The sequence below is a fragment of the Botrytis deweyae genome (assembly GCF_014898535.1).
Source record: "Botrytis deweyae strain B1 chromosome Unknown BDEW_023, whole genome shotgun sequence".
Classification (NCBI taxonomy): domain Eukaryota; kingdom Fungi; phylum Ascomycota; class Leotiomycetes; order Helotiales; family Sclerotiniaceae; genus Botrytis; species Botrytis deweyae.
Genome location: NW_024066230.1, coordinates 104,854 through 121,224, shown reverse-complemented (window position 1 = coordinate 121,224; position 16,371 = coordinate 104,854). Strand labels below are relative to the sequence as shown.

Below are 16,371 nucleotides of genomic sequence, written 5' to 3'. Positions count from 1 at the left end.
ATTGAATCGAATATCGAAGTTTGAAGTCTCAAGTCCTTCACTAATGATTCAAACGATCTCTCGGATAACCTTAAGTTCGAGGCCAATGGTCGGTCGATCTCCTAGCTCGAATTCCCTGTTCACACTACACACACTATTGGGAGATATGATCGAATGAAGATTTGATCACAGCTTTTCTCGTTCACTCCAGTTTCTTAGTCCATTCAATAGAGAGAAAAGCTCGAGGAAGGAAAGTAGAGTAACCCAAAATCTCAAATTTCTACAGCGATGCAATCCACCATAAAGCGTACATTCCACGTATGTTTTTTGGCTACTTGGTATTGTGTCGTGTCGATACTTGCGGAGTAGATACACCAAAGGCCTAATGGGCTGGCAATGCGTGTTATGTAATCACCGTAGCGATAAATGTTGAATTGTGAACAACGAAGATTGAAATGTCGATCTTTTGATGAAATCTTAATAGAGATCATGGAGTTGTGATATTGAGTTTCCAGATTATATTGCATGTACGGTACACCTAATCTCTTACTAATATGATATCTGAATGGTAGATTCGTACTGTAATGTTGTATATTCTATATCTAATTCGATATGAATTCGGTAGAGAATCAGGATAAAAATAGTATAAATTTGAATAAACGAGAGATTCTACATTTTTAAGGGTCTTGAATCTATTCACATCTCGAGTATTATTTTATAAAATAATTATATATGTTACACAAGTTTACTATACGCTCTCAATAAGCTTACTAATTATACCTATTTGGAAATAACTGAGTTTCCCATCAAAATCATAGTAAATGTTTCGAGGATTGACAATCACAGTATTAATTACCTGCTATCAAATCTCTTCAAGTCGATATCTCTTTCATCATTTTACTTGAGACCATTTTTTATGTCAATCGTGAAATTGGAAGGGAGCTATTAAGCTAGTCTCTTCAAGTTGATATTTCTTTCATCATTTCCTCCACATGAGACTATACTTTTGATGCCAATCGTGAAAATTTCGATTCTCTAATCACCAAATCGTATTAGAGTTTGCTAATATTGGGGATCGACATTTACCACATGAACACCATCACGTACTATATTGCCATTTACAAAATCTACTTTTGACGGTCGTGATTGTACAATGTTCTGTTCGTTACACACGTCGGTGTAGAGGCGAGCACACATAATAATCTGGATTGCTTCTACTGAATCTTCACGATGGCAACTTGCAAGGACTCGGGCCATTCAAAAGTGGCCAATTTTTCAGGTTGTGTCGGACCAGATCCGATTCGTCAATCTTCACGGTAAGTCCTAAGCATTTTGCACTTACACATCTCGCGTACAGACTTACTACGTAGGTGGCGCTACTTGAGTTCCAAGTGCGGTTAATAGTCTAAGCCTCCTAACGCCAATGGTCACTGACATTCCATCCTTTCCATTATGGCGAACAACTAGAGAATGACGATCGATCACTTCACTGTACCACATCGTCCACTACCTCGCTACTTAGACTTTCTTCGGTCTCTCTCAACTCAGATCTATGAACTCCCAGGAAATAATATGAATCACGGCCCGGTTTTAACAACGCGGAGATATATTGCAATGTTTGTGCGCATCTGAACCCATACTGGCCAAACCACACAGACGTCTCTGAAAATACCGTGAAAGTTCATCGCGAAAGGGCAGAAGTCGATATAAGGAGGATGGTAAACGTGTGCTTCGCTTTTAGCTCTAAAGTCAAATAGATTCACCGTTAAAGTTTGTGCTCGGATGTTTTCTGGTGGTTTGTGTACTATACTGGTTCGAAGCCCACTGGAACAGGGAACGAAAACTCTAAAACATTCCCAAGAACGATCACACTTTGGGTGTGCGATGTATGAGGCTACAGTATTTGTGCTGGTCGGTGGGTGGCAACTGATAGGGCCATGAAGTCACTCTAACCCGATCATGGAGAGCTAGAGTATATTTGTTCGCAGAACAGAAGTAGCATCGCAGAGTTTGTATACGTATAGCCAGGCTTCTCGTTTTCCTATTTCGATAGAAGATCGTAGAACCATCTTGTGTGTCACAGAACAAACACCACTTCAACCGCGCCCAGAACTGTAGACTGCGTGGTACACAATGAGGGGGAGAACCAGACGAACCAGGACTTTACACAACGGCTCGCAAGGAATTGCTCACTCGTGAGCCACTAACGATTAGGGATCGTGCGCAGTGTCTCTCCAATCCGTATACGTCGTTCATCTTCGGGTGCACAGTCGCTATCTAGTGTTTCTCAAAGTACAAGAGGCCTAGAAGATCGTTTCGAGGATCAAAAACTAGGCCTGGTATGGTACTTAATACCGAAAATCCACCGGGTCATTCTGTTACTGTTATGCTCAGGAGGTTCGAGAATGAATCTCAAGATGTAGGAGCTGCTGCGGTCCTGGATACCGAACCGTGCAGACGTAGGAATGGAATTTTCTCTGTAAAGTTTCGAGAAACAAACGTCTTTCTCATACAGTTCGGACATCTGTTCCATTGGAGCATCACAAGATGTTTCAACTTGCACAAAAAATGTAATAATAGAACACACACTGCTAATAATGCTAAGAAAGTCGTCCACCTTTGAAGACTTGACAGCCAAGAGGAGTTTCCAACTTGTCGACGGAGAGCACCCACTACTTCCTTGCCATGAGAAACTCTGATCACAGCCAAGCCAGTACAGATCCCAGATAAGCAGAATACCGGTACCCGCCTGCAACGTGCTCCTCCGTACATAAACTTTCGGGAGGTGGCCCCGTCTGCATCTTTGACACTTCCTAATGGCAACTCAAAGGAAATACAACATGAACTCTACGAAATGTGAATTTCCCGGCCGCCGACTTGAGCATCAAGTGAAACCCATGGAAAAGAGCCTTTCTTTCTCTAATCATCTCGCTACCTTGTAGCATAATAATAAGTATTAAGCTTTCTTCAGACTAATGCTTCCCCGAGAAGCGGCAGCTCTCACCTCCCCCCCTGCAAAGACCATGTCACGAAGAGCTAAGCATTTTCAAGCGTGAATATTGTATCATTGTTATCTATGGAGTGGTTAGGATTCACGTATGGGATGCTAATGCATTTACGATCTCTGCTGCTGTGATGTTCCATTTGTTCAGAGAGGTGTCGTATAGTGATTTCGGCTCTTGTGAATCCATGTTGTACATACGATGTAGAGCCAAAGCTAATCCGCAGCACACCTTGTCAATTAATATTGGAAATAATTTGCTCAGCTGTGTTATGTATGAAATTAAATGTCGAGAATCCAGATTACAAGCATAAAAGTACATTCTACGGAGATTTCCCACCTCCAAATGAGCAAATCCCAGCACCTGGCTGTGAGGGCGGGCATGAGGGATGGAGCGCAATGCATCGCCATCAAACAGGCATTTCGTTCTACGCTTTTACGTCCGTAAGGACTATATCCCAGACAAGTATTGACCCAAGCAGTCGTAGTGTCGACACGTTACGATTCACCAACTCACCAGCCGTGCTGTATCTTCATTTATTAATGGGTGTGTAGCTGGGTATGGGTACGGTGTGGTATATACGGTGTATTATTTTCAGGTTCTTCAAATTTAAAGGTTTGACGCCTGGACCACGGATAGCCCTGAACATTGGAATAAATTGACTCTTGAGTCTTTGACTCTCAATCTCAAGAGTCTTCGAGTTCAGTTCCTGCATCTTAGGCGCAACACAGCTCCTCGTCCCTTGCAAGTCGAGAGTTGAACAAGATGCTAGTACCGGCGATGAACCATTCAGAAAATAGCCGGACCCCATGTAGAGTTAGCGGGAGAACTAGGTGAAGTGATGCACAGATATGATCATTGATCACTAATTAATGGGCAATACACAAGTCATACATGAGTACATAGCTCCTACCTAGTTGCTACTTTTCGTCAAGTCTTGGTATGTCCACTTCTTGACCTCACCTACCAGATGGATTTCCACTCGACTAATCAGTTCTAACACGACTAGAGGGACTAAGACGACTAACCGGCCTAACTGGACTAACACGACTTGAGTTATAACACACCTACATGCATTACAGATTACAGATTGTAGATGATAGATTGCAGAGTGCAGCAGAGTGCAGAGTGCAGAGTGCAGAGGACAGAAAGTACCAATTAGTTTCGCGGAAATTTAGCAAAAGTCCGCTGTACACAGCTTCTGATCCGTCGGTAGTTTTTCGAACGGGAGACCTGGGTCTGAGTTCTCATTCCTAACTCTTTGGGACAAGACTCGACTCGACTCGACTCGACCGGTGAATGTAGCAAGCCAATAACATAAGATAACATAACTCGTAGCTCGTAACTCGGAAGTCATAACTGGACAATAATAATAAAGTGTAAAAGTCTGGAATCGTTGATACTACTAGGTACACCAGTAGTCCGCCTCTTACCACCACTCCACTTTTCAAACGTTTACTCTTTCTTGACTCCTTCCCTCCTTAAGTTAAGCGTAGATATAGATAGATAAAATTCATTGCTTTTTGCTTTTGCTTTTACTATTTAAATGATAGTAAAATGCTGCTAGAGGGTTAATAAATCCTAAATCGTTGCTACATCATGTGAGTCGTGACTTAGTATACCTCCCAGTACTTTAGCTTGATTTCTCCCCCGCAACTTCTCTCAAACTCTCTTTTTTTCCAAATTGCTCTTTCTATTCTGGAGATTTGGTTCATCACTTCTATCTTCTTATTACCATACCATCCCACACGTAAATGATAAAAAGCAAAAGCAGAAGGAACGCAAGAACCGATCACACTCTTCTTCTTCCCATTCATCCGACTATCATCATCAATCGTCTAGTTGAATGGAATCATTGCTCTTCACAGCCAAGCAAGCCTGACATCCAAACCAACATCGACATCCAAATCAGCATCCATCAGCCATCGTACTCGGAATTCGACCTCGAACATCCATCCACCGGAACGTATCGAACGAGAGCCCAAGCTCAAAACCCCGTCGTTTACATATATACCCGTACCTCGTCATTTCGACCTCAAGAACATCAAATATCCTCATAATTCTAAAGAAAGACAAAAAAAAAAGCTTTACCAGCAATTTGACATTTCCACATAATAACTTTCCATAGTTCAATATTGAACTTTGTTTTTCTCAGCCTTATTCTCTCACCGAACTTTATATTTATTAGTCGTTGTCACTCAGTGGAGTGCCAGCTATCATTGGGTCTCTTCTTTTCTTCCCACTTAACATCATCTCGGCTTGAAAATTCGATATTTCTCAATATACATTGTTCATTGTTCATTATTCGATATTCGATATTCGATCTTGAATCTATCATTACTCGTCCATCACACCAGGAGTATATCACCACTACTACGTTACCACATCCACCACCTTCTCCCGACAGTTCCTTTCTTGTTTAACCTTCTTCCTTCTGTCAGTCAACTGTCGTTAGTACACATCACAACCTACCCACCCCATATAGTATCACATCAGTCTCCATGATGGCATCGTTAGGTGCTTCTATGCCAATGCCTGTACCGGTTGCGGTGAATGGTACCCTTAAGCCAACCTGGTATGGCTACATCCCCGACACAAAAGCTGCAATGATCCTTCTCGAAGCTGCCTTTACTGGAAAGATTAATCATATTGCCCGTCGCCCCCATGACAAGGAGCGATCTGAACTCATCAAGAGCGGCAACATTTTCATACACGAAGCACAGTCCTCTGGAGTAAAACGATGGACCGATGGTACAACATGGAGTCCAAGTCGCATGGTAGGAAACTTCCTTGTCTACAGAGAGTTGAATAAGCCATTTGCACCAGGAGAGAAAAAGAGAGCCATGGCCAAAGACAAGAGACAAGGCATTCGAAAGAATGGCAATGGTTCCACCAGTCCCGGAGGCAGCGTTTACTCTTCTATGCATGGACCACTCAACAAAGAGATGGAACGTGAATTGGTCGGTTCATTAGTTGATTCATACGACTTCAAGAAGGATGGAAATTGTCTCATCAAGAAGACAATCACCGTCCAAGTAGGAGAACTCACCCATCACATTGTGTCGTATTACACAATCGATGATGTCGTCTCTGGTAAACTTTCAATCCCACAAAATGCATTCCCAGACGTCAAGCCGCGTAGGGACATTATCTATAGCAAAAGCTACAAGCACTCTCCCAATGACTCCAATCTCTTGAATGAAGACGACGTACATGAAAATCACCTTGCCTACCAACACAATTCAGGACGGAGCAATTACGACTATTCAAATCGAAATGCGCCACGACTACCAGCACCATCTGCGCATGGCATGGCATACCAAACCAACAGCCTTCTCTCCAACAACAACTACACAATGGGCATGTCAGCCGCACCATACAGTCTCGCGCCATTCAACGGAAATTTCCCTGCAGTAAGCTCAGGTCCAAGCTCTTACAATAACATTCTCTCTGGGAGCCCAAATTCCATCAGTCCTTATACCGGAGGACTACCTGCGACAAGTTCGCATGCCTCTTCTTACGCTCAATACTCATCAACTCCAAGCACGTATGACACACAAAGAGCTGATGCATACAACAATGTCTACAGACAGCAGCGACATGGTTCCATCTCTAACATGAATGCAACACCCCTTGCTCACCGATCTTCGAGTTATGGCCAGCAAGGACTTAGTTCTGGAGTATCCGAAATGGTATCGGGGATGCCTGCTATGATCCAAGGTCAAATGAGCTCGAGGAGTTCACACGACTCGGCGGCTTCTGGAATGTTCCAGAGCCAAATGGGCTCGAGAAACTTCAATGAGAGTACATACGCTTCCCCAAATCTATATCAAACAAGAGATGCAACCACTCCTTCGCATGGCTATTCTCAAGCGCAGCGAACCATGTCGCAATCTAACCAACCATACAACACACAAACTGGCAATCAATATCCTCAAAACATGGAAACCTCGCCGGGAAATGTCAGCACTGGGCATGCTCATTACAACGTGGACCATCAAACTTGGCCCTCTTCAAACGGACTTTAGAAGCTGTTGATTCAAAAAGTGGCAGACAACATAATATGCCAACTTTGATTATATTTTCTTCAGACCCAGATGTCCTGTATCATCCAGCTCTTACCTTTCCTCCTACGCCACTACGCCCATTCTAATAACGGACGCGAAGCTGGAGAGCGAGCATAACTTCTTTGTATATTTTGACGATACATTCAACCTCTTTCTTTGGAGGAGATGTCTCATGATCGTTACCATTTTGCAACCTTTCTGTATCGATAGGAAGCTTTTTCTTTGTTTTGGTTATTCGAAAATGGCTTATGAGACAAAGTCTCTTTCTTGGCGATTGGGATGCCGGGTCTTGAAACTTTTTTACTTTGATTTTAATCGGTTAAATACATGTATGTACGTATGTATGGGTTACGGGTGACTGCCGGCGCCAGGGTATATATAAGTTCGTGTGTGTGTATATGGGTTACGCATGGTCGCTGGCGCAGGCGTACGTGTACTGCAGATATTTAGCAGCAATATTCTTGGAATGATTGTCGGGGCGGATACCATTGTTATACCATCACTGAACGATGATCCCGATAGGTGTCATTGATTCTTGGTTTTGTAGGCGTTGTTGAAATTATCCGTTTTACAACTGTATATTGAACAGTTTTATAGAGGTCAATCGGGCGAGCAGCTCTTAAATAGGCTTGAATTTGTAATTAAATATTGATATTCTTAAAGAACTTACAGAAAACGTTATATGAAAGTGACTCTTGCTTGAGATTTGTGTATCAATCGATCTTTCTCTCCGTGATACTTTATCTCATCTTTTTCATGAAATACATTTACTACTGTACATCAAGATGATTTTCCATGGTTCTTAATGATTTTCCATAGACCATAGAATGTACAAAATTAACAAGACACCGTTCTACACTTGGACAAGTAAGAAGAAACATTCCTTCAAGCTCATATTTTGTAGATTTATGGTGATGAAACATTGTGATACCTTACCTACCGCCAATAAACGCGCGGCGGCTATTGGTTTCCGGAAGAGCAGACACCCCACCTTCCCCGCGGGCAATTCCATATTTGATTGGAAAAGTGTATTTTGGATTCCATCCGATTTAAGATCAAGGTTCTTCCCACCCCAAACACCCAACAAACTCAAACCATATCTTTTTGACTTTCGATAAAATAAACTTCCCGTCGGATTGAGTTTATCGGTGCTGGGTCTTAAGTAAAGTTTTCTCCAGGGTTGCAGGGAAAATCAGGATGCAATGAGAAGATCGGGAGTGATGGCTAGACAACAATTTTTCATGTTTTTGAAGGGAGGGCTGCCGGCGGGAATGGGGATGCGGGCGGGGATGGGAACGAATTGTACGCGTTCGATGCCGCGGGTGGCGATGCATACGCTTTCGAGATCGATGTGTAGGGGGAGGAGTGTGGGGTGGGGTTGGGAGGGGAGGAATGGGGGTGCGCTCTTTTCTGATATGTGAGGATTGATTTATTTTGCGGGTGGTGATAGCCGCGTGGGGTTGTGTGGTATGGGACTAATGGGTTATAGATCACGACGGGAGAGGGGGATTGTGAGGTATTCGACGGAGAGTGGTGGGGAGAAGGAAAGGTATGGCGATTGTTTCTTTTTTTGGTGGGAGTTGGGATGAGAGTTTCTTAAAAAGGGGATTTATGTCACGTGACTCGCGAGATTATGAGAGGTCGAGTGACGCTTTCATTGATGGGAGATGAGCTAGGTGAACTTGAGAGTTGTTTGGATACACAGCGATGGATTTCTTATTGGATTCCATCCTTTCCTTTCCCTCTCAAACATGAAGAGACCTAATGCAAACGCAATTACAGCAAACAACCAACGCCCCCACCCACACCCCTCAAGAAACCCCTCGAAGTCCTGAAATCCATGAAATCGCTGACTCCCCATGAAAACATCTATACCGTTCCCAATATTCTCACCTTTTCTCGCCTTATCGCTGCGCCCGTTTGTGGATACCTCGTTCTGCATGATCAACACGCGTGGGCTGTTGGACTCTTTGCCTATGCTGGGATCACGGATTTGGTAGATGGATGGATTGCGAGAAAATGGAATTTGCAAACGGTAGTGGGCACGGTTATTGATCCGATGGCGGATAAGACGCTGATGACCATTTTGACGGTTTGTTTGGCGATTAAGGGGGGTTTGCCTGGTGTGTTTTTTCTTACTCCTCCTTTGTGCCTTGGTATATTGATGATGTCAATCTCTGCCCAATATTTCGAACATCAATCCTCACCCTTTTCAAGAAAAAAAGAAAGATGACTAAACATAACTCTCTCTATCATAGTCTGGCTCGCAACCATAATCCTCGGCCGCGACATTGGGCTCGCCATTTCCGCCATCTATTGGCGATGGATTTCTCTCCCTCCTCCCAAAACCTTCTCTCGTTATTGGGACTTTTCACTTCCATCGGCGGAGGTACATCCAACTACTATTAGTAAGTATAACACGGCATTGCAGTTGGGATTAATTGGAGCAACGACGGCTTTGCCCTTGATTACTTGGGATGTTGGGATTGCTATGACGGGGTTTCAGTGAGTCAATCTATGTTTCTTCTTCTTCTTCTTTCTTCTGCTCTGGACTCTTTACTCGTTCGGCAAGATGTTGGGTAGGATGTATCTGAAGCCAGTGATGCGAGGAGTATGGGTGAAGAGATTCAAATCCGAGAGAAGAGTTGATGTAGCAAGGAAACGAGATACCGACGAGTCGATAAAAATAGTACATTAACAGATCACACAGATACCTAGTAGCCACAACCACCATCTGGAGCGGAATGAGTTACATCTACACCAAAGATGCCGTTAAGATTGTCGGTCAACCAGATGCTACCAAGAAGGCAAAGGGACAGGAACAGGGACAATCCGATAAGAAGCCGTGATGCAAAAGTATGCGAATAGATGATGATGGGATTGCATGTAATATTAGGAATCCAGACTGTATATATATATTTATATATCGGAAATATACATTAGACTTTTTGTCTCACAATGCGAGGTATAGAGATGTGATTACGAAAGGTAGGCATTGAACATAAGATGAGAAGACTTGATGAAACGATATAGTGATACCATTGAATCCTATAGAATTCTACAGAGTAATGGGAAAGACTTCGAATTATCACAACTACCTATTTTGTATTCCTAAAACTTGATTTGAATGAAAGCATGAGCATTGTTCCTTCAACCAGGCATGTAGGTAGTCCCTCGTATATCTCCACTACAACTATCCCAATACTCACCGGAAGCTCACTCAAGACTATGAACCCCCCAAAAGCAAATAGTCAAAGGACGCTTACATATAATATTCACGAGAACATTGCACGAAATCGAGTAGTAGTATATATCCTATTTCTCATTTAAACCCTAAATATGTACGTAACTTCATCTCCATCATATGCACAGAATAACCAGCGACCATTCTCCATGACTGACAACCCGAGAACCGAATAAGAAATATATATAAACAAGATAAAGAAAAGGTGGGTATGGAGCGACTGCATAGAGAGTATCAAACGACCACCATCAATGCATAATGCAGAACTCCAATACCAATCCTTATGAACCATGCAACGAATACATTTCCGAAACATGTGTGCTGCCTCCCCAAGAATATTAAAAACGCGTCGCTTGCCGTACGCGCATTATTCGGCGTGAATAAGTTCCTTGGGCAAGAAAGCCCAGACGGTACCCACAACCGCCATTATAGAACTAATAGCAATCAAGCAGTAATCCAATATCAGCTCTCTCCTACTGATTTCCTTTCCAAACATCTTGACGTAGAACAAAAGTGGTAGGATGACACAAATGGTAAAGCATAAAGCCGAACCCATAAACGCCATAATACTATCGAAAGCCGGAAAGACAATAGCAATGATTACAAATACGATGAGAACAATGATACGAATGGCAACTTTGATTATACCACGAGTGTAGCCTGAGAGTCCGGTAAGGGCCTGTGATTCGGGCATGGCGCGAGAATCAAGCCCACAGAGCAATTCGATTGTGGAAACAATAGGGCGGGCGTTCAGAGGGACCTTGGTCAATGGAATTATGGCAATGAATATGCATATCATAAGAGACAAGCTGCGAGGGTAGCTTGAGTTCCCAATAATGTTGGCGGTCACTTCGTCCATAACGTTATCTACAGACATATTAGTGTCTGTCTGGCATTGAAACTGCTTGTGGGGGGATGTGTTTTTTGAACGGAAGAAGGATAGACCCAAAGACTAAGATGTAAGGAAGAGGGGAGCGCTGAATTTGAAATGCGGGCTTACCTCCAAACATCAATATACCAGCCAGAGCAGTTGTAGCATCAAGCACATACTATGAAATGTTTAGCACAATGTAGGCGAGGTTGGAGATTAATCGAAACTTACTGTGAAACTGAATGTGTATTTGACTGCCTTGTCGAACTTATATGGGTGTCTCATGTCACGATAAATGTTGGGGAAAACCGAATGTCCTCCCCAGGGCGACATCATAAGGCCGAACGAAAGTGGGAGCGTGAGCCACTAGACAGGAGTAGTATTAGCAAAAATTAGAGTGATAGATATCATATCATGTCAATCTCATTCTCGGAAACATCATATTGGGAGATGATTCTTTGATTCGAATTTGAACACCGCGGTTTGAATGCACCAATTTACGTTAGAAGTGTACGAGGATACAATAGACCTGATAGCCTGGGTGTTTTTGGTGATGATATGATATACAATGACGAATGATACTGAGATGAGGCGCATCTAAGACACTTACATTGGCTGGAAAAATATATTGAGTTGCCGGTTCCAATAGAGAACCAGGAGTTCGTGGTGTTACAAACCCATCAATGAGAATTATTAGCACAACTATCATGGTTAGCTGATATGTTGGAATTGGGGAATAGTTCTGCATACTGGAAAAACATGAGACGATTCCAAGGATACTAGTAAAACTCAATAAACGCAACGGGACAAAATTGAGTGGTATCAAAAGAAGACCGCATAGAATTTTCCATTCATTGACTCCGACGGATGGAATTAGCGAATTAAGGGAATCTGCAAAAAGGACAATCAAGGCAACGCATGCCGCAAGAAGCTCCATAGTGAAAAGTATACTAGTCGCTATATTTGCCTTGCGACCATAGGTTGCATAAGCAACGTCTGCGAAACTCAAAAGGCTCTGATCTCTATCCATACACTTAGCCAACAATTTCGCCGTGTACGACGTAACAAGCGCCGATAGAAAGAGTAATATCATGCCACATAGCAGTCCCGAGTACTTCAAACCCATAGGGAGACTGAGCAGTCCAACTCCAATGAGAACATTCGTGGAGTTAAGGATCGTCTGTGGAAGCGTAGACTGTCCCTCAACCACAAGTACGATCTTTCCATCTTCTTCAACCTCCTTGACGATCAAAGGCATGTGTTCCCCGTCAGCAACATTTGCGCCGGTGGCTTGTTGTTGTCGCCAAAGTTGGCCAGCATGGATCATCGATGACTCGTTTAAGTTTGAACGTAATGTGCCGTAAGACGTTCCATAGCTTCCCGCCAAAGGAGTTGATAGATGCGGAGCAATGGCAAAGATGGATTGACCGCCTCTTACACTTCCTTGCACGCTTGAGCGATCGCCTCCAAGAAGTCGTTCTCCTTCGGGCTTCATGTGGCTGGCAACCCGGGATAGGTTGCTCTCTGTCTCATCGCCAATTGCAGATTCGTCATCACCCACGCCATCCGAATTTGATCTCCGTAGCTGTTCTCTGATCAAGGAAGATCGAGGTATTCTACCATAGTCCGCCTGCAATCCTCCATATTCTAGATCTGGATCATCACCCTCTCCGGTGCCGTCCCCAGCAAGTATGAAGGACGGGCGGCGCGGAGTAATTTCGTGGAAGGCAGTAGCTCGTGTTAAACTTCGCGCGAAGTTCTCGATACTGTTTACACCTCCAGCATGGGCAATAGAGTTAAATCGCATGGCAATCGAAGACCTTGGAATCAAAAATTAGCCATCATACACGCGAAGAAAGAGAAGGACGAAATACCTTCGTCTCCTCAAACCTTCCATCTGTTCATTCTGATCCCCAGGGGCTAGATAATCAGATTCTGCAGATGGAGAGAAATTGCCTGAGTCGAATCGTACACTTCGATTGCTACTAATAGAGCCTCTGGGGGATCCTGATGTGCCATGCTCGTACTCATGGAAGGTTATTGGATTTCGATTGGGAGGAGGCGCCATGATGAGGATGCAATATATTATTCGTTATTGCGATATCATCAAATGCCACAGTCAGAAACCGAGTATGACAAAATTCTATAATCTTCGAATCCTTAGTAAACCTTGAGAGAAAAATCACTGCCAAACCATCTGATGTTTCTTGAGAATGGACACACGAGCAAATTAATATGACAGGATCAAGAATTGGGTGTAATTGGGTGTGGGTTGCATATTGAGAACTATCTAGATTGATATTTTATGGTTTTAGTCCGCCTTTTTAAAAATCAAGCAAGCTTCTCCAGCCAAAGATAACGCTTATCGGGCTTTCATGCCGATGTCATGCGAGATTCAATTTTATGCACAACACAAATTTTTTATATCATCCCTTGTATTTTCGTGCAACCATTACTTTTGTTTATTCCCCTCTTTCCTCCCCTCCTATGATTCTCATTCGTTGAGTTCCTTCAAGCAAAGTTTTCTAGACTTTCCAACTTACTCAATGAGTCTTCGAGTTTGCCCTTCAAGTAGTGCAACATTTTAGTAGAAACTTGGAAATGCAGCGGCGCAGGTAGATGCATGGATTAGATGCCCCACCTGCCCGTCAGGTCCTTTGCAGTTCTCGGCCAATCTGATATCTACCGTATTCTTATCCATCCTTTACATGGTACTTTTGTGTAAAAACTCGAAAATCCCCCCACCTTCGAATGCCTCAACTAATTCTCCCGAATCTCCCCATGCCATTCATGATTTTGACTGTTTCGCATTACGCACCAGTACCTTCTCATTAACTGATTGGGCGATCTTTCGTCTTGTCTATTTATTCATCAGGAGAGGCCTAAATGTTCCTCAAGGGTGCCGACCCACCATATAAAATTTGTAGTCCGAGCCCATTTTGCATCTTGCGCCTATCGCTCCATGCAGGATACAACCCCTCAGTGTACGGAAGCAAGCTGGACATTCCGGTCGATGCCGGAATCTGTGTTGATTGTCGTTAGAATTCCTTCTGATAGTCGTTCGTGGGACACAGCTGCAACCGGTCCATCAACGTACAATGTATAATGTAGACCGCCTGCCCTCCCCCCATTATAACGATCAATTCTTAAGCACAATTGAGAAATTGTTGCGGCTGCCTCCAGCTCGAATCTCTTCCTTCTTCCATTGTCGTGGTTTCATCGTTGGCGACTGTAAACGCCAGAGATAATATACCAGCTTGTTCGAAAGCTTCTTCTTCACCATGACGTATCCCAAGCTCTCCATGATTGCTTCCAGTCTCGCTTCATCCATATAACGTGAGTTGTTCACACAAGGCGATGGTAGTACCAAGAACAATGCCGGAAACCATTCGCTAAAGCCATCACCAGCCGGACAGATTGTTTCCAAGAATTTGCGAGTTCGGAGTAGCATATTACCTCTGCCTACGCCATCCGGAACGTAGTTCAAGACTAGAGAAAGACTGATTATGTTAAATTTTTCGGTTTCGTCCTTCGGTAGCGGGCGTTGCATGAAATCCTGCTGCGTGATTCCCTCCGATTGACTATTTAGATCAATTCTCTCAACATGAAAGGTGTGACTTCTCGAACAAACATTCGTAGTACTCAAAGCTCCAACCTCTAACATGCGGACAGGTGACTTCCTTTCAACTAGGTCCTTGAGATCTTTAGATAGAGGCGCTAGCCAATCCATCAAGATCTTGCTACTATCTCCACCTCTATCATTGCCCTGCCCGATTAGACTTGCACGTTGATAGCTTTCCAATCCCCCTTGTGAAGCAATCTCACGTGTTAGTGCCGCCGCCTTAACTTCATCACCTTCTGCTAACGCCTTGGCCTTTTGCTTTTCTAACGTATGGTGCTTACGAATAATTGTTCGAGTAGCTTTGCTTGAAATACGTTGAGCTGGTTTCTTGATCGTGGGTGGTCGTCCTTGTGAGAGAGACTTAAGTTTTGTTTTCTTGTTGATACCCATGGTGAAAGATTTGAGAACTTCAAATCAATGCTGAAACCAGCATGAGTCTTCACGAGCGAAAAAACGGAAGATCTTCACGAATATAAAAAAACCAAAATGAATCAATTAATAACAGAAGATTAAACCCGACTAGTACACAAAGTATTTACATCGAAAAATTAGATGGAAAATGCATCCCTTGTCATTCTTCGGTGCCCGGCAAAACAGTTTCTCCGATTAGCGAAATTTTCGCCCACGATCTGTGAATTCGACTTTTTCTCTCGAGATATTTTCTTGAAGCAATCCATCAACTCCTCGACAACTCAATTCCAATACTAATCCCTCAGGAAGTATATTCGTCGAAATGGCTCCCGTAGCAAAGAAAGGTACAGTCTCCTTTCTCTCAAATTCGCATTGATCGCATTTCTTAATCGCAATATCGTCCTTGGAAAATATTGCGACCGCTTTGAAATTACGAAATATGAAAATATTTCCAGATACAGCCGGAAGGAATGCGAAAGATGCGCACCAGCAGTAGCAGATATTGCGAGTTCTTCAAGAGCGCTTGCTGATGCGTAAGTTTTAATAGGTGCCGCCGCCAAGGGTGGTAACAAGAAGGCCAATGCCGCTGCTAAGGCTACCTTGAAGGGTGTAAGTTCTTCTATTCATTCTTGAGATTAATATTTGATACTAATGATTCTATCAGGTTCACTCCCACAAGGTCCGCAAGGTCCGTCTCTCGACCACCTTCCACAGACCTAAGACCCTCCAACTCTCCCGTGCACCAAAGTACCCACGTACTTCCATCGTTTCCCAACCCCGTCTCGATGAGCACAAGGTCATCATCCACCCATTGAACACCGAGAGCGCCATGAAGAAGATCGAGGAGAACAACACCCTTGTCTTCATTGTCGACATCAAGGCCAACAAGGCTCAAATCAAGGAGGCCTTGAAGAAGCTTTACGACATTGATACCGTCAAGATCAACACCCTCATCAGGTAGGCTCAATTCAAATTCTTCCATCATGTGCAATTACTAACATATCGACTACAGACCTGATGGATCCAAGAAGGCCTTCGCCCGTCTTACTGCTGATGTTGATGCTCTTGACATTGCTGCCACCAAGCTCGCCATTGTCTAAATTATCAAAACTGGGAGTGGAATTAGGAATCTGGATTTGAGGGAAACAAAAAGTTTTATGGTTGAAGAAACAACC

At 43.4% G+C, this 16,371-nt stretch overlaps 6 protein-coding genes across 6 annotated transcripts; 4 read left to right on the top strand and 2 right to left on the bottom strand.

Annotated features, from left to right (window-relative positions):
* Positions 1-1,209: 1,209 nt before the first annotated feature.
* On the top strand, positions 1,210-1,453 carry EAE98_008592 (uncharacterized protein; the record flags this gene model as incomplete). The annotated part of the gene is made up of 2 exons (XM_038956215.1): positions 1,210-1,295; positions 1,447-1,453. The coding sequence occupies 2 exons, from the start codon at positions 1,210-1,212 to the stop codon at positions 1,451-1,453; spliced, it is 93 nt and encodes a 30-aa protein (XP_038807296.1).
* Positions 1,454-5,485: 4,032 nt separating this feature from the next.
* Positions 5,486-7,009, top strand: EAE98_008591 (uncharacterized protein; the record flags this gene model as incomplete). The annotated part of the gene is made up of 1 exon (XM_038956214.1): positions 5,486-7,009. One exon carries the CDS (start codon positions 5,486-5,488, stop codon positions 7,007-7,009), a length of 1,524 nt encoding a protein of 507 aa, XP_038807295.1.
* A 1,241-nt stretch (positions 7,010-8,250) lies between these two features.
* EAE98_008590 (uncharacterized protein) lies at positions 8,251-10,005 on the top strand (the record flags this gene model as incomplete). Its single annotated transcript, XM_038956213.1, has 5 exons — positions 8,251-8,465; positions 8,499-8,597; positions 8,831-9,171; positions 9,307-9,553; positions 9,759-10,005. 5 exons carry the CDS (start codon positions 8,251-8,253, stop codon positions 9,895-9,897), a joined length of 1,041 nt encoding a protein of 346 aa, XP_038807294.1. The 3' UTR covers positions 9,898-10,005.
* Positions 10,006-10,659: 654 nt separating this feature from the next.
* EAE98_008589 (uncharacterized protein) lies at positions 10,660-13,231 on the bottom strand (the record flags this gene model as incomplete). Its single annotated transcript, XM_038956212.1, has 6 exons — positions 10,660-11,159; positions 11,293-11,341; positions 11,395-11,529; positions 11,774-11,865; positions 11,914-12,983; positions 13,038-13,231. The coding sequence occupies 6 exons, from the start codon at positions 13,229-13,231 to the stop codon at positions 10,660-10,662; spliced, it is 2,040 nt and encodes a 679-aa protein (XP_038807293.1).
* Positions 13,232-14,302: 1,071 nt separating this feature from the next.
* On the bottom strand, positions 14,303-15,175 carry EAE98_008588 (uncharacterized protein; the record flags this gene model as incomplete). Its single annotated transcript, XM_038956211.1, has 1 exon — positions 14,303-15,175. The coding sequence occupies one exon, from the start codon at positions 15,173-15,175 to the stop codon at positions 14,303-14,305; it is 873 nt and encodes a 290-aa protein (XP_038807292.1).
* A 343-nt stretch (positions 15,176-15,518) lies between these two features.
* On the top strand, positions 15,519-16,296 carry EAE98_008587 (uncharacterized protein; the record flags this gene model as incomplete). The annotated part of the gene is made up of 4 exons (XM_038956210.1): positions 15,519-15,540; positions 15,744-15,805; positions 15,861-16,153; positions 16,209-16,296. The coding sequence occupies 4 exons, from the start codon at positions 15,519-15,521 to the stop codon at positions 16,294-16,296; spliced, it is 465 nt and encodes a 154-aa protein (XP_038807291.1).
* Between the last annotated feature and the right edge of the window lie 75 nt (positions 16,297-16,371).